This window comes from Anomaloglossus baeobatrachus, chromosome 3 (genome assembly GCF_048569485.1).
Source record: "Anomaloglossus baeobatrachus isolate aAnoBae1 chromosome 3, aAnoBae1.hap1, whole genome shotgun sequence".
NCBI lineage: Eukaryota > Metazoa > Chordata > Amphibia > Anura > Aromobatidae > Anomaloglossus > Anomaloglossus baeobatrachus.
In genome coordinates this window covers 462,565,940-462,585,709 of record NC_134355.1, presented here as the reverse complement: position 1 = coordinate 462,585,709, position 19,770 = coordinate 462,565,940, and the positions used below count along the sequence as shown (strand labels likewise).

General features: G+C 46.1%; 1 protein-coding gene across 4 annotated transcripts in view; it reads left to right on the top strand.

Annotated features, from left to right (window-relative positions):
- Positions 1–19,770, top strand: part of ACAP2 (ArfGAP with coiled-coil, ankyrin repeat and PH domains 2) — a 186,691-nt gene that overhangs the window by 147,037 nt on the left and 19,884 nt on the right. For 2 of the 4 annotated variants that reach the window (XM_075340520.1, XM_075340519.1), the window contains 5 exons: positions 1,140–1,244; positions 8,349–8,441; positions 8,646–8,854; positions 9,403–9,512; positions 14,214–14,324. In XM_075340520.1, coding sequence (XP_075196635.1) covers positions 1,140–1,244; positions 8,349–8,441; positions 8,646–8,854; positions 9,403–9,512; positions 14,214–14,324 — 628 coding nt within the window. The remainder of the gene's footprint in view (positions 1–1,139; positions 1,245–8,348; positions 8,442–8,645; positions 8,855–9,402; positions 9,513–14,213; positions 14,325–19,770) is intronic. The other 2 variants (XM_075340523.1, XM_075340521.1) reach the window with 1 other exon arrangement.

The following is a 19,770-nucleotide window of genomic DNA, read 5'->3' as shown; positions in this document are numbered from 1 at the left end:
TAAAAATCTTTTTTTCAGTTGGTTTTAGAAAATATTCTAATTTTCTGAGATTATAACTTTTTGGTTTTCATTTGCTGTAAGCCATAATCATTAACATTAACAGAAATAAACACTTGAAATAGATCACTCTGTGTGTAATGACTCTATATGATATATTCTTTTCCCTTTTTGTATTGAATTACTGAAATAAATAACTTTGATGCTATTCTAATTTATTGAGATGCACTTGAATACAGTCTTTTACAAAGGGGGCTCTCCTCACAGGGTAATAACGCAGAGCAACCTTAAGACGCACCTCCAGAGAATCCTTTAAGCCATGCCCCATTGGTAATTACCATAAAAATTAGCACCAATTAAAAAGGTTCATATTTCTAGAACTGTATTGCAGATTTAAAAAAAATAACGGGATACTCAAGTGAAGAATAGTAGGAATAAAATAAGACCTATATTGTCCAATTTTGTCCTGATGTCTGGTCCTCCCCAGAGCATAACATTTAAAATAGAAAATCTACAGCATAACATAAAAATAAAGACCAAACTTCTAATGTAACATTAATAAGGCTGGGGCTACACGTTAACTTTACTGTTTCGAAGTGAAAACTACTGAGCGAGTAGTAGCTATGTGAAAAATTGACAAATCTGTGTATGCGTAAATATATATACTAATAGAGGGGTGCTCATTTGTCTAACTTTCTTAGTTGTAAGCCATCTAATATAATTCAGATGATTTTCTCTTCTACAGCTTCAGCACATCTGTGGTTAAACATCCAGACAATGTGTCGCAGTTGTATCTTTTCATAGCACATTTCCCTTTATTAATGGATGCTTGTTGATTATTTACATAGTGCCATATAACCATCATTTTGCACTAGTAGATGTTAATGTTTTCAGCGGAAATTTTTTCATGGCTCGTTGCATTCTAATTTCTGGAGTTTGCTTACTTGTATATGTATTTGTACCAATCTTTTGGAAGTCTAGTTGGCTTTCTCTTCGGTACTGATGAGAGAATCGGGTATACAGTATGATCTGATGATTAATTTTGACAGTCTCTCTTTTGCCAGATAGCTGTCTGGTTTACTTGACCCTCTTTCCTCTCTTACTGCCTGCTCTATGCTTTGCTATAACCTGTATGTGGCCAGCGGTTGCCGTTAGCAGTGATGAAGCAAGGCGGGAGTCTCTCTTCTGTCCTGATGAGCTAGACTCACTCTTCTCCTACTTTGATACTTCCTCAAAGCTCCGTAGTAGTAAGTAACCTCTCTTATATAGTGTGTACTTTTTGGCTGTTTAGGTTCTGTCCAGTTTCCTTCATTTGCCGCTTTTTCTAAATGTTAATTTCGATGTTCCTTTTTTATGAAAATGCTCATTTCTTTTTACCTTATGTTTTCGAACGTTGGCTCAACTTTTCATCATGTTGAAGAGATTAGCGTATAAATCTGTCATTAAAATTGATTCTGTAGGTTTTTGCTTGCAAGTTTTCTTCCAGCTAGTATGGTATGACTGTGATATATAAGGGGTTACCCTTGATTTTTATAATGGCAATCAAAGCTTTTTTTTTTTTTTTTTTTTTTTTTCTGTGTTGTAGCTGAGATTTAAAGGGTTTGTGGAAAAGCATTAATATGTTAATTTACAGGAAAACTATTCTATATTCAGTGAAAAAAGTTTTAGAACAGGTTGGTTGTCAGAAAAAAAAGATGTTAATGAATTTTTTTTTTTTTTTTTGCATTACCATTATGTGGAACGAAATCTAAAATTACTTCTTCAGAACCATGCTATGACATGAATGCATAATCAGAAAATGTCCTATTGTTTTAAATTTTTTTATTTTTTATTTTTTTTAAATGTCCAATGTCTTTTAGGCCATGTGCACACCCTGCGTTTCTTTCGCGTTTTTTCTTGTAGAGTTTAATCAATACTGCAAGGAAAAAAAACGCATGCCAGCAAAGTCTAGGATAATCCTGACTTGCTGTGCACATGTTGCAGATATTTTTCCTTGCAGATTTTGGTGCCGAAAAAATATCCAGCATGTCAATTCTTTCTGCTGATATAATCCATTGTAGTGCTCGAGCTCGATCACTACGGTGGATTATATCTGCCAGTACTGCACTCGCGGCTCTGACACTTCACCTTACACACCATGTATCTGGCATGCTTTGTGAGTCTCTCCGTAGCTCAGTAACCCGGTGTCGTCATGGTGAACACCCAGGGTTGCCATGGCAGCAATCGGGTCCCTGTGATCACATTAAAGGAACCCAATCGCCAGGGAGAGATAAGCGATCCCTTTCCCTGCCTCATGAATGCTGTGATTGCATTGATCGCAGCATGCAGGGATTTAAACCACTGGGATCAGTGAAAACACCACTCCGGGCAGTGAGAGCCGCATCCCGGCTGCATCATCAGCCGGAGACGATCACGGGGGTACAGCACCTGGACCCCGTGATCGAGATGAGTAAAAGAACAAATGAAAAAATGCTTAAAAAAAAGACGAAAACACAATAAAAAACAAGCAGTTTTTTTGCTGTGTTTTTCCAGCCAGAACATGCGGTTTTGTATGCAGAAAATCTGCACACAAATCTGCTACATGGGCACATAGCCTTATCTAGATTTTACTCTGTCCACTGAGACCTCTATCAACATTTAATGTTTTGTGGAGATTAGAGATGGGCGAACCTGCAGATGTCCGGGTTTGTCAGGTCCGGCTGGAACTGGATTTGAACCCAAGCTTAAGCCTGGACCCCCGATCTCCATATAAGTCTATGGGATCCCAAACTTGTGTGCTGTTAAATGGTGGTAGTTAGGGCTAAGGGGCTGTAAAAGGAAGTAAAATGGGGATTAATGCAGGACAGAATACCAGCCCCCAGCTGTCAGCTTTATTTTGGCTCCGTATCAAAATTGGGGTCCCTTGTATTTTGATACGTGCCAGATAACACACACACAGCTGGGGGTTGCAGCTGTCAGCTTATCTGCGCTGTGTATCAAAATCAAAGAGGACCCCATGCCATGTTTTCCAATTGTTTATCTGTTTTTACACTCCTCTTCCGGGATACAGGCAGGTAGTGTGAGGGCAACCAATCACAGAAGCCGGCAGTCTGACTGCAACTAATCATAAACACTGTCACAGAAGGTGGGCGGGGGAATCTGAATATTCATAAGCTTTAATGAGTGGACCTGGAAACAGTGTGTAAGCCATGCGGAGACTCAGTCAGTATAATTGTCTTGCTTTAATCCCCATTTTTACTTCCTTTTCCTTTTTATTTTTATTTTTGTGGCCGAACCAGACAGTACCATGGACTTCCCTGAGAAGTCCATGTTCAGGGTCCGTGCACGGACACTAGGTGTCGCCCATCACTAATAGAGATCTCTTCTCAGCAGTGATTTCATTAAAGAGAAATCTGTCACCACATTTGACCTAGATAGACACTATTAATACAGGCACACAGGTTATAGAATGCTGAAAAAAGTCATGTGTGTGCCTCATATCAGATGCATTGTTGTAGATTAATTCTCTGATCACTTTATGTAAATTAGCTCTTCCATGGTATGGGCAGTATGCTGCCTAGAAGAGCTAATTTACATGAAGTGATAAAAGATGATTTATCCACAACAAGGCTACTGATATGAGTCAAACAGGGATGATTATTTTCATCACTCTATAATCTTTCATCTGTATACCCATATTAATAGTTTAGATGGGTCAAATGTGACAGCTTCCCCTTAAAGGGAACCGGTCACCAGATTTGGTGACTATAAACTGCGGCCACCACCAGTAAGCCCTTATATACAGTTTTCTGAAATACTGTAAATAAGTGGCCAGGCCACTCTGTAGAATGTAAAAAAGACCTTTATTATGCTCACCTCGGGGGCGGTCTGGTCCGCCCCCTAGGTGCATGACGTAGGACACGTCATGCATACTGGGCTGGCTAGAAGGAGGACGGTGATCACTGCAGAGATTAGGCGCCGGACCAGAGAGTAGCAACACCCATCGAACTGGACCACCTCCTAGGTGAGTATTATAAAAGTGTTTTTTACGTGAAACAGAGCGGCCTGGGCCTTTATACACAGTATTCTGGAATGCTGTAATATAAGGGCTCACTGGTGGTGACCGCAGCCTATAGTCGCCAAATCTGGTGACCGGTTCCCTTTAATATTACAGGCTTCATTTCAATGAAAGGTAACAGCTCTATTATGAAGCTGGAAACAAGTTACACAGGGTCCATTATGTTTACAGCAAGCTGTAGCCACCGCCTTCAATTTCCTGCAGTGACCATTCAGTCACATTCAGGCTACAGGCTCCTAGGATCCATGTGCATTATCTAAGGCATAATTAAAAGGAACCTGACAGTAGATCCATGCTGTCCGACACATTGGCAGAGTTATTGCAGCCATGTATGTTTTAACTCTGAAAGCGCTGAAAATAAAATGAATAAATAATGCAGCGTATAAGACAAAACTATAATTTAAAAAGCTGTCTGGAACGGTGTGTCTTGGATGACTAGTCTAATGAAGGTTCCTGGTGGCTTCTCGCTGTGCCACTCCCCTGTCAGATTAGCATAAAAAAGAAAAATTACCTTCAGTTCCCCTTAGGCAGATAATCCAAAATAATAACCATTCATTATGAGCATTGCACAGACTAAAGGGTGCTTTACACGCTGCGACATCGCTAGCGATCTCGTTAGTGATGTGACATGCCAGATCGCAGATAAGATTTGCCGAGATCGCACATAGGTCATTTTGTAGCGCCGGTCACATGTGCAATCTCGGCAAATCGTATGTGCGATTTGGCGTGTTACATTGCTAGCGATCTCGTTAGCGATGTCGCAGCATGTAAAGCACCCTTAAAGGGAAGGTATCGCGGTTTTTTATTTTTGTATTAAAAATAGTGATTATGAAATCAAGTATTTCTAATACAAAATGAAAATCGCTGCTTATTTAGTTTTTATGTAATTCTTATTTTACTGGAGGCACTGGGGGCTGCCATGCTGGATTTGCTGTCTAACGACAGTAACTCCTTCCTTTATGGCAGCCCCTGTGCATAGACTCTGATAGTCGGGCTCCGACCCCATGCCATTCGTTACAGTGGGCATCTGCTGTGACCTGGACGCGCCCCATGGGCTGTCCAGAACACAACAGAGGGAGGAGACCAGTGCCATTATTGTGGAGCTCACAGCGTGTGCTGTTTGCTCCACTTTACCCCTGTCACCCACCGGGATGTGTGAGTACGGGCCGCCTCCCCTCCCCTCGTTACCATCTCTGATGACATCCCATCCCTCCGTTCTCCCCAGCCCCTGCTCTGCCCCAGCTACTGCCGCCGCCCCTCCCCCCCGCCGTTACCGTCTCCAATGACACCCCCCTCCCTCCGTTCTCCCAAGTCCCCGCTCTGCCCGCTGCCGCAGCTCCCCCAGCTCTGCCCGCCGCTGCTGTGTGTGTGTCACAAGGTCCCCATCAGGGGTGATTGTGAGTGTGTGTCGGCGCTTGCGATGCTGTGCAGTGAGCTTCCAGGACCTGAGAGAGGATCACATGGGAAGCATGTGATATCTCCGGATGTTGTGAGTGTGTGCGCGCGATTGTACAGGTATGTGCGATATCGTGAGTGTATGTGAGTGGATGTGTGAGTGTATGCGATCGGATGTGTGAAATGACGGTCGGACGCAGGGGAGGATGGCATGCAGCACAGCTGCCTGGAGCGCCCACCGGAGGTCACAGGGAGGAATGATGTGAAAGGTGTGTGTGTGTGTGTGGCACAAGGTCCCCATTAGGGGTGATTGTGTGTGTGTGGCACAAGGTCCCCATCAGGGGTGATTGTGTGTGTGTGTGTGTGTGTGTGTGTGTGTGTGTGTGTGTGTGTGCGTGTGCGTGTGCGCGCACGCACGCACCACTGCATGTGAGTACCTGTGTGTGTACCGGTGATACTGTCTGCAGGGTTGTGTATCTAATCCTATCCTGTGTGATACTGTCTGCTGAGCCGTGTATCTAATCCTCTCCTGTGTGATACTGCCTGCTGAGCCGTGTATCTAATACTCTCCTGTGTGATACTGTCTGCTGAGCCGTGTATCTAATCCTCTCCTGTGTGATGCTGTCTGTACGGCTGTGTATCTAATCCTGTCGTGTGATACTGTCTGCTGAGCCGTGTATCTAATCCTATGTTGTCTGATACTGTCTGCATAGCTGTTTATCTAATCCTCTCCTGTGTAATACTGTCTGCAGGGCTGTGTATCTAATCCTATCGTGTGATACTGTCTGCAAAGCTGTGTATCTAATCCTCTGCTGTGAGATATGGTCTGCACGGCTGTGTATCTAATCCTATCCTGTGTGATACTGTCTGCAGAGCCGTGTATCCAATCCTATCGTATCATACTGTCTGAGCTGTGTATCTAATCATGTCCGGTGTGATACTGTCTGCTTAGCCGTGTATCTAATCCTATCCTGTGATACTGTCTGCACAGCTGTGTATCTAATCCTATCCTGTGTGATACTGTCTGCACAGCTGTGTATCTAATCCTATCCTGTGTGATACTGTCTGCTGAGCTGTGTATCTAAAGCTATCCTTTGTGATACTGTGTGCTGAGCTTTGTATCTAATCCTCTCCTGTGTGATACTGTCTGCTGAGCTGTGTATCTAATCCTATCCTGTGTGATACTGTCTGCTGAGCTTTGTATCTAATACTCTCCTGTGTGATACTGTGTGCACAGCTGTGTATCTAATCCTATACTGTGTGATACTGTCTGCAGAGCCGTGTATCTAATCCTATCCTGTGTGATACTCCTGCTGTCCTTGGTGACACTTTAGACATTTCTGGTCACCAGGAAAATGGCTGTGCATTGTGTCCTTACATGTCATTCTCTGTTATCTGTTGTAAACACTCAGATTAGGAGGGGTGGAAGCCTGCCATCACACACAGGAGAGCAAACTCCGCCCACTTTACGGCAGGCTGTAATCTGAGCTTTTTATACAGTGAAAATTCAGTAGGATTTCAGAAGCTGCTCCCCTTAGTGTTTAACAGTGGAAAATATCAAACTTTTTTAAAAATTTTTTTTTATGTTTTGCACAATTAAAAAAAAAAAAAAAAAAAAAAATATTTAAACAAAACATTTAAACATTATTACTTTACATTTTTTCAGTTATTATTATTATTATTATTATTTTTTTTTTTTTTTGACTATACCTTCCCTTTAAGTGTTTATAGTGGTAGTAAGCAATGGAGATCCAAGTACTGTGCAGACATCCAGCAAAGCGACCAAAATTATTTTCAATATAAAAATAACTTCATTAGTAAACAGTTTGAAAAAAAAACAAAACGGCATAGTGGAAAAATTCCCAGTAACTGGCCTACATGTTTCAAATGAAGAGTTCTAAAGATAGGACATTGTGTCAGGATATAATGAACAGAAATTACAGCAAATATTACAGAGAAAGGTGTAATTTGAAAAGCTGAAAGTATGCATCTTGGATGACCAGTCCAACAAAGGTGTCCGGTGGCTTCTTTTCGCCCCATTCCCTCTGACTGACATGTGACTTGTAACGTGAGTGTATAGGGTGAGGCCTGACGGTCTACTGGAGTAGGCAGGGGAGAAGCTGCCCGATGCCAACCTTGGAATAGCCATCTGAGAGTCATAGTACCCGGACTACTTTTCAAAGCATGTCTATTCTGAAACACTAAATCCAAATCACCGTCTGATAAGAGCTATGGATAAAAAGCGCAATAGGGTCTTACCCTAAAAACATGTAAAAAGGTGATGAGTTCTGTGCTCACCTTGTTGGATTGTGTGATACACAACCAGAATTAATACGTAATCCAGCTGCTGCAGAGTTCCTGCACTCAAGAGCCAGGAATAATCAGGAACCCCAACAGATGTGAATCTCTTCTGCGCTGCTGTAAGAATGACGAAGATCCAAAGTGCTGAGTAAAATGTAGATGGTTTTATTTTTGTGTTTCGAAGTGTCCTCACTTCTTCATCAGGAAGTCCACAGGCAAGATGGTATGCTCCATACTTGTGTACAGAAAATGCAATATAATTTACAATAGGTAAAAAAGTCAGATCTTGGCTACCTCTGATTTTCTTGTATAGAGGTGTAAAGATGGCCATAAATAGACACAGAATTAAGTTTATAACCTTGGCAGATTTAATCTAGTGATTACTGTATATAACTAGTATGCTTTATTTTATCAAATGAAATCCGATGCAGACGCATGGGAAAGTAACCAGACAGTTTATAACACTGAATGTGCTAATATAAGTTACTTTATGATTCGCAAAATGACTTGTATTTACTATATTTATAAAAACCTAAAGAGTTTGTATAAATTGTTACTGTCCTTGATTTAACTTAGAACCTATTTTTTTCCATTTTAGTGAGAAGCAATGACAGTGGAATCCAGTTTAGTGCAGACGGTAGCCGGGAGCTCCTAACGTCTGCAGTGTCTTCCAACAGTTTGTATGATGCAGGTCCGTGTCCTCTGATCTTACAATGTCTTTGATCTACATATCTATATAAGTATGTGTATGTTATGTATTGTAATTATAAATATAATTATATTACTGTTAGTGAGCATGTGATTGGAGGTTTTTAGTTTATTTTGTAGACAATTATAAGCATTAAATTCTAGAACTAGACTGTATTTTTTAGTTTTTTCTTTTCACATATTCCAGAGATGGAGAAGAAACCTGAAAAGAGGGATTCTGCCGTATTTCAAGACACTCCAGGCACTAAAAAAGAAATCCCCGGACTTCAGCTCTACAATGCAGCTTTTCAGCAAAACCTTCCTGCAATGGCTGAAGCTTTGGCTCACGGAGCAGAAGTCAACTGGGTTAACATAAAAGAAAACAATGCTACACCTTTAATAAAGGCCGTACATGGGGTACTCTGCTCTGTTTCATCTGGAATGAATTTACAATGCTTTTAATTTATAACTGCTACATGGCACTAATACTGCTTGATCCTATCTATCCCGTCTTGTTCTTTTTTAGTTTCTATGGTAGGAATAAGTATTTAATGTTAAATGGAATCTGAGCAGTGTTTTAACCTCCAAACTTTTTAGAGGCGAATGTTGCTCTATCACTCCAGCTCTATTCCCCAATTAGTACCGTCACCTGTTGCTTAACTGACTTCCACTATGCTATGTAACTTCAGGCAAAGGAGCCATCAGTCAAGCAGGAGGAGGTGGTGGAAATAGAGCTGGAGTGACAGAGGCTTCAAATTGATCATAGCCATTTGCATATCAAGTCAAAAGCTGTTTTTTTCTGAAAAAGAGTAGCAGACTGGCCATGTAAAGCTACTGCTGTAATAGTATTCGGAAGAGCTACATGCACATATAAAAAGTTTCGGTGTGAAGTCTTGATGAAAGATTCCCGTTAATATTGTAACATTTTTCTTTTTATACTTCCTCATAAAATTTCTTCTTCTTAGGGATCTCTAGTGACCTGCGAGTTTCTTCTCCAAAATGGGGCTAATGTTAACCATCGTGATGTCAAAGGAAGAGGACCATTACATCATGCAACTGTGCTTGGACGCACAGGGTAAGCAGCCAAGCTGTTTCTTTGGGGTCAGCTCAGTTGAATGTTTTCATGCTTGTAATTGAAATCACCTAGTACAGTCATGGCGAACCTTTTACAGGCCGAGTGCCGAAACTGTAGCCCTAAACCCATTTTTTTTTTCCGAAGCGCCAACCAATCCTATTATGTAAATAATTTATTGTAACCTTACCTTTGCAGTCTTTTCTTCAGCATGGGGCATCACGCTCATGCTTACCACACATTGAAGCTGAGCCCCTGCCCCTTCCAGACACAGCAGTTGGATTGATCCCTCTGGAAAAAAATTTCAGCATATTAGACAGAGATTTTAGCCTGGAATGCAATCAGATTTCACCTTGTAATCCACATCTATATTTCAAAGTCTGAACATCCTGAAATCCCATAAAGACGTGCAAGTTGCTCCCCTCCCCTTTCATTGTGTAGTTATGTCCCCTTCTTGGGCCACTTCCTGGTAAACATGTCCCCCATCCTGATATATATTTCCTACATTCTGGTATATTTGTCCACATCATGGCCCCATCCTGGTAAATGTATTCCATCCTGGCATATTCCCCATCCTGGTAAATGTTCCTCCATCGCAGCATGTACCCCATTCCTGGTAAATGTCCTCCACTCTGGTAAATGCACCCCATTCCTGGTAAATGTCCTCCACTCTGGTAAATGTACCCCATCCTGGTAAATGTACCCCATCCTGGTAAATGTACCCCATCCTGGTAAATGTACCCCATCCTGGTAAATGTACCCCATCATTGTAAATGTATCCCATCCTGGCATGTTCCCCCATGCTGTTAAATGACCCCATCCTGGTAAATGTACCTCATCCAGGCATGTTCCCTTTTCCTGGTAAATGTCCCCTTTCCTGGTAAATGTACCCCATCCTGATAAATGTCACCCTTCCTGCTAAATGTTCCCCATCCTGGCATTTGTCCTCATCCTGGCATGTTCATGTACCCCCATCCTAGCATATTTCCCCCCATCCTTTCATGTTTCCCCCATCCTGGTAAATGTACCTTTTACTGGCATGTTCCCCTTCCTGCTAAATGTACCCCATCCTGGCATGTTTCCCCATCCTTACAGTCATGTTTCCCCCCATCCTTGCAGCCATGTTTCCCCCCATCCTTCCAGCCATGTTTACCCCCATCCTTGCAGCCATGTTTGGCACCGTGCTCTGTATGTTTGCCATGTGCTCTGTATGTTTGCCCCGTGCTCTGTATGTTTGCCCCGTGCTCTGTATGTTTGCCCCGTGCTCTGTATGTTTGCCCCGTGCTCTGTATGTTTGCCCCGTGCTCTGTATGTTTGCCCCGTGCTCTGTATGTTTGCCCCGTGCTCTGTATGTTTGCCCCGTGCTCTGTATGTTTGCCCCGTGCTCTGTATGTTTGCCCCGTGCTCTGTATGTTTGCCCCGTGCTCTGTATGTTTGCCCCGTGCTCTGTATGTTTGCCCCGTGCTCTGTATGTTTGCCCCGTGCTCTGTATGTTTGCCCCGTGCTCTGTATGTTTGCCCCGTGCTCTGTATGTTTGCCCCGTGCTCTGTATGTTTGCCCCGTGCTCTGTATGTTTGCCCCGTGCTCTGTATGTTTGCCCCGTGCTCTGTATGTTTGCCCCGTGCTCTGTATGTTTGCCCCGTGCTCTGTATGTTTGCCCCGTGCTCTGTATGTTTGCCCCGTGCTCTGTATGTTTGCCCCGTGCTCTGTATGTTTGCCCCGTGCTCTGTATGTTTGCCCCGTGCTCTGTATGTTTGCCCCGTGCTCCCTATGTTTCCCCCGTGCTCTCCATGTTTCCCCCGTGCTCTCCATGTTTCCCCCGTGCTCTCCATGTTTCCCCCGTGCTCTCCATGTTTCCCCCGTGCTCTCCATGTTTCCCCCGTGCTCTCCATGTTTCCCCCGTGCTCTCCATGTTTCCCCCGTGCTCTCCATGTTTCCCCCGTGCTCTCCATGTTTCCCCCGTGCTCACCATGTTTCCCCCGTGCTGGCACTGTCCCCCACACCTTGGCACAGCTGCACACAACTTAAAAATAAAAAAATAAAAAACTCACCTTGCAGCACCTGCTCCATCGCTGCGTCCTCAGTTGCTGAATGTCCTGCTTCATTTTTTGGACGTTGCTCTCCCGCTGTGAAGCACACATCGCTGTGTGTGACAGCGAGAGAGCAACGAACTGAAGCGAGCAGGGAGCCGGCGTCTGGCAGCCTGCGTTAAGCTGTAACCACAGTAAACATCGGGTAACCAAGAAGCCCTTTCCTTGGTTACCCGATATTTACCTTAGTTACTAGCGTCTGCCGCTCTCACGCTGCCAGTGCCGGCTCCCTGCTCCCTGCATACGTAGCTGGAGTACACATCGGGTAATTAACCCGATGTGTACTCTGGCTAGGAGTGCAGGGAATAGGGAGCCGGCACTGGCAGCGTGAGAGTGGCAGACGCTAGTAACTAAGGTAAATATTGGGTAACCAAGAGAAATGCTTTCCTTGGTTACCCGATATTTACCTTAGTTACGCTTCCACGCGTTGCTGCTGGCTGGGGGCTGGTCACTGGTCGCTGGTGAGATCTGCCTGTTTGACAGCTCACCAGCGACCATGTAACGACGCAGCAGCGATCCTGATAAGGTCAGATCGCTGGTCGTGATCGCTGCTGCGTCACTATGTGTGACACCACCTTTAGTTCAGTTCCCGCAAGGCAACAAGACGCCGGCGCCGCCTACTGACGCTCCTCCGTCTCCTAGGGAACAGGCCTGCGGCTCAGGAGAGGAGGCGTGTCAGAAGGAGGAGAGATGTCTTCTCTGCTCCAACACCACTTTGCACTGTCGGCGCGACCACACCGGACAGTGCATATTGGCTGAATGTGGCGACCGTGCGCGTGCCAGCAAAAAGGGCTCTGCGTGCCCAGTCTGGCACGCGTGCCATAGGTTCGCCATCACTGACCTAGTATGTAATCTTATTAAAAAAAAAAAAATTAACCCCTTTCAAATGGGACTTTTGTGTATTCTGCGGGGCCACATGAAATACCAGGCTCCCCCCCATATTATTATTATTATTATTATTATTTATTTATATATATATATATATATATGACATGTGGGGTCTGAATGTATGCACCATGCTCAGAATTACTTCATTGAAGGCAGCTAAGTGTACAATATGCTGCATTACAAAATTGATACAGTGTATTGTATCTGCGATCACAGATTCAAGTTGTCCTTATAGGGATTACCGTATATACTCGAGTATAAGCCAAGTTTTTCAGTTTATTTTTTATGCTGAAAATGCCCTCCTTAGCTTATACTCAAGTGAGGTTGCCATAAAAAAATATTCTCCCCTGTCCTCCGTTCCTGTGGTGTCCTCTTGCCTGCTTCTTGCAGTCTGCAGGCACCTAGATCCCTCCATGATAACGGCCGGTGCACAGAGCCGCTGCTGCAGGCTGCCGTCTTGGCTTTACTGCAGTTGAATGGTTTGCGATGTCGTAAAGCATTCAACTGCAGTAAAGAGCTGACAGCAGCGTTGGCAGCCCCGTGCACTGGACGCGATCATCGAGGGGTGCTTCTTGCGGCGCCGCAAGCCATTTCACTTCAGTAAAGCCATAGCTGCAGCTCCATGAACCAGCCGCAATCATGGAGGGGTCTGCAAGAAGCAGGTAAGAGGATACCGCAGGAACGAAGGACAGGTGAGAATATTTATTTTTGGGTAAACAACGGCAGAATAGGGGACAAGAGGGGACCGGAATGAGGGCATTACTAAAGGATGGGTACATAACTGCAGGGCACATTACTAAATAATGGGAACATTATTATGGAGCGCATGGATGGGCACATTACTACAAGGGGGGGGGGCAAGGATAGGCACATTACATTTTATTGGTATCTATTTTTATTTTTTAAATTTTCCAGTAGCTGCTTCATTTCCCAATTTACGCCCTAGGCTAATACTTGAGTCAATAAGGTTTCCCAGTTTTTTGTGGTAGAATTAGGGGCCTCGACTCATACTCAGATCAGCTTATGCTCTAGTATATATGGTAATAAAAAAGAACATTAAACATCTGTTTAAGATGCCAAAAAAATGCATCAAATATAAATTACCTACTCTTCAAATTTTTAAAATAAAAAATCTAACTCCTATTATGGAATAAAATAAAATGTGTGGTACTTTTTTTCTTTTTGGTCATTAGTTTAAAGGGGTTGTCCACTACATGTCTCCCCCACCCCCAAGTAATATAATAAAGCCTATAGTCCCTGTACTACCATCATTCCAGCGGCTCCCGTGGGGTTGTGTCTGATCAGCGCCACCATCTGTCTCTCTGCCTTTGGAACAAACGAGCAATCAATAGAAAGTGAGCACAGCCGCAGCGCACATTTCCTGTTGATTAACTAGTTTGGTCCGAAGGTGGGGAGACAGAAGCTGGTGCTGATTGGATGCGTGGCTTATGTAACGTCACAACCCCACGAGAGCCCCGCACCGTGAGCAGCTGCACCTCTGGAAGGGTGCCGATATGGAAGGTGAGAATAGGCTTTATTATTTTACCTGGGGGAAACATGTGGAATCATCTGGTAATGTAATCTTGACAGGAATATACTAGGTGCGAAAGTTAAAAACATTCTATGTGGCTAATAATACAATATAGTGATTAGATCTCTATTCAGACTGGACTTGTGTATTTGTCTTCACTGTCTTCATTTTTAACTTTTCTTAATTTTGTACCAGACAAGTTTGCTTATTTTTGAAGCGTGGGGCCAATCAACATGCCACCGATGAAGATGGAAAAGATCCTTTGAGCATTGCTGTGGAAGCTGCTAATGCTGATATAGTAACACTGTACGTAGCGTATATAATATATTCACTTGTATAGCGCCATTAATTCCACAGCCCTTCACATACAGTGGCAACACTGTCCCCATTGGGGCTCACAATCTAGATTCTCGATCAGTATGTCTTTGGATTCTAGAGTGTTTGGTATTACATTTTTATTCTAGAGCAGTGGTCCTCAACCTTTTTCACCTTGAGAGGCACATTCAGTTCTAAGATATACTCGCGAGCCACATACAAAGATCCGACCGTCCCCTGTTGTAGTATCACCTAGGACCCCAATTACTAGTGTATAATGACAGACAAAGCTTCTCAGCAGAACTTTGTGCCACCCTCAGTTATAGGCAGTATACTCACAACCAAGGGTTCAGACTTTACTTCATTTGCAATTCTCACAGGACGCACTCCAACCTAACTATTATATCCAGGTTCATGACCCCTCTAATAGGATGATACTATCTCCAGCTTACTATATTTATGCCCCTCCCCACCAATAGACATGCATCCAGATTTGCTCTTCTGCACAGGGCAACTCACAAAAGTCACCATCTGGAGACCTTCTCTTCATAGCTGTTTGCTACACTTTGTGCACCAAGCTGGGAGACAGCCGTAAGCCAAAAACTTGGACCCACTCCCAAGCCACAGGTTTAGGCACCCATGTTCTAGAGGCTTTACACTTACATGCATTTCTGTCATCATACTGTACTGACTTATCTAAGGGCAGGATATTATGGCTACAGATCCAGAACAGTATTAATCTTAATAGTATGTAACAAATAATTTTGCAGACTCATACTTCTGGAGTTTTACATTTACAGCATATCCAGGCCACAGGGGCTCGCCTCTGTCTTCAAAATGGGTTCCTGTGGCACACTTCTGTCTGACGAGGGGGGCTTGTGTATTTCTTTTTCGCTCTATTGGGAGACCCAGAAAATTGGGTGTATAGGCTATGCCTCCGGAGGCCGCACAAAGTACTACACTTAAAAGTGTTAGGCCCCTCCCCTTCTGCCAATACACCCCCCGTGCTCCCACGGGCTGCTCAGTTTTTTGCTTTGTGCGAAGGAGGTCAGACACGCACAGCACAGCTCCACAGATTAGTCAGCAGCAGCTGCTGACTAGGTCGGATGGAAGAAAAGTGGGCCCATATAGGGCCCCCAGCATGCTCCCTTCTCACCCCACTTTTGTCGGCGGTGTTGTTAAGGTTGAGGTATCCATTGCGGGTACGGCGGCTGGAGCCCACATGCTGTTTTTCCTTCCCCATCCCCCTTAGGGCTCTGGGTGAAGTGGGATCTTATCGGTCTCCAGGCACTGAGACCGGGCTTCATCCACAACTCCTGTGGAGCCTGATGGATAGGAGCCGATACCGTTCAGGGACATGGCCCTGCATCTTAAAGGTACTCTGTATCCCTATGGGGACCGCGCACGGCATCACCTCAGCTTTGCTGGGTGTGCTAGTGCACCGGGGACCGCGGCGCTGACCGGGTCTATATGTGCCATTACACACTCAGCTTCGCTGAGTGTGTTTATATGTAAGGGCTACCGCACTGACCGCCGTTCCACGGGACACTGCGGCGCGGCTGGGACTTGTAGTTCGCCGGGGACTTTCACGCGACCGCGCTTTTACGGCGGCCGCGTTTATTACTACAGTCCCCGGCTTCATTGCGGCCTAGTTTCCCTTTTTTTCTCCCGCCCTCAGCCCTGACAGGCAGGGGAAGGGCGGGACGCTGCACGGAGCGAGCAGCAATGAGGGCTGGAGTATGATTTACATGCTCCACTCCCCTCACTGTACACAGTATGAGCGCCCGTTTCGCGCTCTTTCTAGGCCACGCCCACAGCTTCCTCAGCTCGTCAGGACGCCGCAGCCATTCCTGTCAGCTCCACCGACGCTGCAGAGAGGGACATATTCATGGGAGACCCAGACACGGTCTCTGGTGGCCTCATAACCGCTTAGGCGGCTGGTAAACAGCACATGTGGTGCTAGCCCCATGGTGCTGTATTGTATGGGTACATTATTTGTGTACTGTATATAATTTACACTGTATGAGCACAGTTCTTTCTGGCTATATACCCTATTGTGTTACTCAGGGAAAACTATAGCATGGCGCCCATAAAAGGCAGGGGTGCCAAAACACAGGCTTATTATGTTGCCTGCGCCGCATGTAAGACCCAGCTACAGGCAGGTTCCACTGACCCTCATTGTGTACAGTGTTCGACCCCTGTGACACTTCCTCAGCCGGATCCTCTGCTAAGAGGGGCCCAGGGGGAGCCACCTGTTGACACTGTCCAGGTGACGGGGACTGAGTTTGCAGCCTTTAAGGATCAACTCTCTGAGACTATGGCTAAGATACTAGAAGCCTTGCAGTCCAGACCGGTATCTCAGCAAAGGGACTCTGTTGAATCATTGTTCCCTGACCCCCCTCAGTTGGACCAACAATGTCCTCACGGGGTATCTCATACATCCCAGACGGAGGGTTCGGACTTAGAACCTAGCCCCAGATCGTCTAAGCGAGCCCGCTTAGAATTTCCCTCGACATCATATTGTTTAGGGTCTCAGCGGGGGGATTCTCTGGTTGATGATGCGGAAACAGCTGATCCAGGATTCTGATCCTGGGAGCGCTCTCAATCTTAATTCTCCAGACGGGGACGCCATAGTGAATGTTCTTATTGCATCCATTCATCAGTTGCTGGATATTCTTCCCTCAGCCCCTCCGGCGGAGGAGTCTGATTCTCAGCAGGAGAAATTTCGCTTCAGGTTCCCCAAGCGTACACAGAGTATGTTTCTAGACCACTCTGATTTCAGAGAGGCAATCCAGAATCACCATGCTTGTCCGGATAAGCGTTTCTCTAAGCGCCTTAAGGATACACGTTATCCTTTTCCCCCGGAAGTGGTTAAAGGTTGGATTCAATGTCCCAAAGTGGATCCTCCAATCTCCAGACTGGCGGCTAGATCCATACTTGCAGTGGAAGATGAGCATTCGCAGCCGTATGGGCGCTACAAGCTATATCAGCAGGTCAAGCGAAAATTGAAGCGGCCGCGCCACAAGTGGCTTCCATTACCTCCCAGACCTCGGCAATTGCGTCTTACGCTATGAATGCTGTCCTGGACTCTGTGAGCCGTACGGCAGTTGCGACCGCCAATTCGGTAGTAGTCCGCAGGGCCTTGTGGCTACGGGAGTGGAAGGCAGATTCCGCTTCCAAAAAAGCGTTTAACCGGTTTGCCAATTTCTGGCGACAGGCTCTTTGGCGAGCGCCTGGATGAAATCATCAAACAATCCAAGGGAAAGGATACATCCTTACCCCAGCCCAAGCAGAACCTCTCCCAACAGAGGAGAGGGCAGTCGAGGTTTCGGTCCTTTCGGGGCGCGGGCAGGTCCCAATTCTCCTCGTCCAAAAGGTCTCAGAAAGAACAAAGGAACTCTGATGCATGGCGGTCTAAGTCACGTCCTAAAAAGGCCATTGGGAGCACCGCTAACAAAGCGGCTGCCTCATGACTTCTACCTCCTCTAGTAGCATCCTCGGTCGGTGGCAGGCTCTCCCGCTTTTGCGACACCTGGCTGCCACAAATAAAAGACCGCTGGGTGAGAGACATTCTGTCTCACGGTTACAAGATAGAGTTCATCTCTCGTTCCCCGACTCGATTCTTCAGGTCTTCTCCGCCTCCCGAGAGAGCCGAGGCTCTTCTGCAGGCGCTGGGCACTCTGAAGGCAGAAGGAGTGGTGGTCCCTGTTCCTCTTCATCAACAGGGCCACGGTTTTTACTCCAACTTGTTTGTGGTCCCAAAGAAGGACGGGTCTTTCCGTCCTGTCCTAGACCTGAAACTTCTCAACAAACACGTAAAGACCAGGCGGTTCCGGATGGAATCCCTTCGCTCCGTCATCGCCTCAATGTCCCAAGGAGATTTCCTTGCATCGATCGATATCAAAGATGCTTATCTCCACGTTCCGATTGCCCCAGAGCACCAGCGCTTCTTGCGCTTCGCCATAGGAAACGAACACCTGCAGTTCGTGGCACTGCCATTCGGCCTGGCAACAGCCCCACGGGTTTTCACCAAGGTTATGGCTACTGTAGTAGCGGTCCTCCATTCTCAGGGTCACTCGGTGATCCCGTACTTGGACGATCTGTTGATCAAGGCACCCTCTCTAGAGGCATGCCAACACAGCCTCGACGCTACCCTGGAGACTCTCCAGAGTTTCGGGTGGATCATCAATTTTCCAAAGTCAAATCTGACACCGGCCCAATCACTCACATACCTTGGACATGGAGTTTCATACCCTCTCAGCGATAGTGAAGCTTCCGCTGATCAAGCAGCGGTCACTACAGACAGGGGTACAATCTCTCCTTCAAGGCCAGTCACACCCCTTGAGGTGCCTCATGCACTTCCTGGGGAAGCAATGGAAGCAGTCCCTTTCGCGCAGTTTCACCTGCGTCCTCTTCAATGGGACATCCTACGCAAATGGGACAGGAAGCCGACGTCCCTCGACAGGACCGTCTCCCTCTCTCAGGCGACCAAAGCTTCCCTTCGGTGGTGGCTTCTTCCCACTTCATTGTCGAAGGGGAAATCCTTCCTACCCCCATCCTGGGAAGTAGTCACGACGGACGCAAGTCTGTCAGGGTGGGGAGCGGTTTTTTCTCCACCACAGGACTCAGGGTACGTGGACCCGGCAAGAGTCCTCGCTTCAGATCAATGTTCTGGAAATTCGGGCAGTGTATCTTGCCCTGAAAGCGTTCCAGCAGTGGCTGGAAGGCAAGCAGATCCGAATTCAGTCGGACAATTCTACAGCGGTGGCATACATCAACCACCAAGGCGGCACACGCAGTCGACAAGCCTTCCAGGAAGTCCGGCGGATTTTGATGTGGGTGGAAGCCACGGCCTCCACCATATCCGCAGTTCACATCCCAGGCGTGGAAAACTGGGAAGCAGATTATCTCAGTCGCCAGGGCATGGACGCAGGGGAATGGTCCCTTCACCCGGACGTGTTTCAGGAGATCTGTTGCCGCTGGGGGGTGCCGGACGTCGACCTCATGGCGTCCCGGCACAACAACAAGGTACCAACGTTCATGGCACGGTCTCAAGATCCCAGAGCTCTGGCGGCAGACGCCTTAGTTCAGGATTGGTCGCAGTTTCAGCTCCCTTATGTGTTTCCTCCGCTGGCACTGTTGCCCAGAGTGTTACGCAAGATCAGGGCCGACCGCCGCCGCGCCATCCTCGTTGCTCCAGACTGGCCGAGGAGGTCGTGGTACCCGGATCTGTGGCATCTCACGGTCGGCCAACCGTGGGCACTACCAGACCGACCAGACTTGCTGTCTCAAGGGCCGTTTTTCCATCTGAATTCTGCGGCCCTCAACCTGACTGTGTGGCCATTGAGTCCTGGATCCTAGCGTCTTCAGGGTTATCTCAAGAGGTCATTGCCACTATGAGGCAGGCTAGGAAACCAACGTCCGCCAAGATTTATCA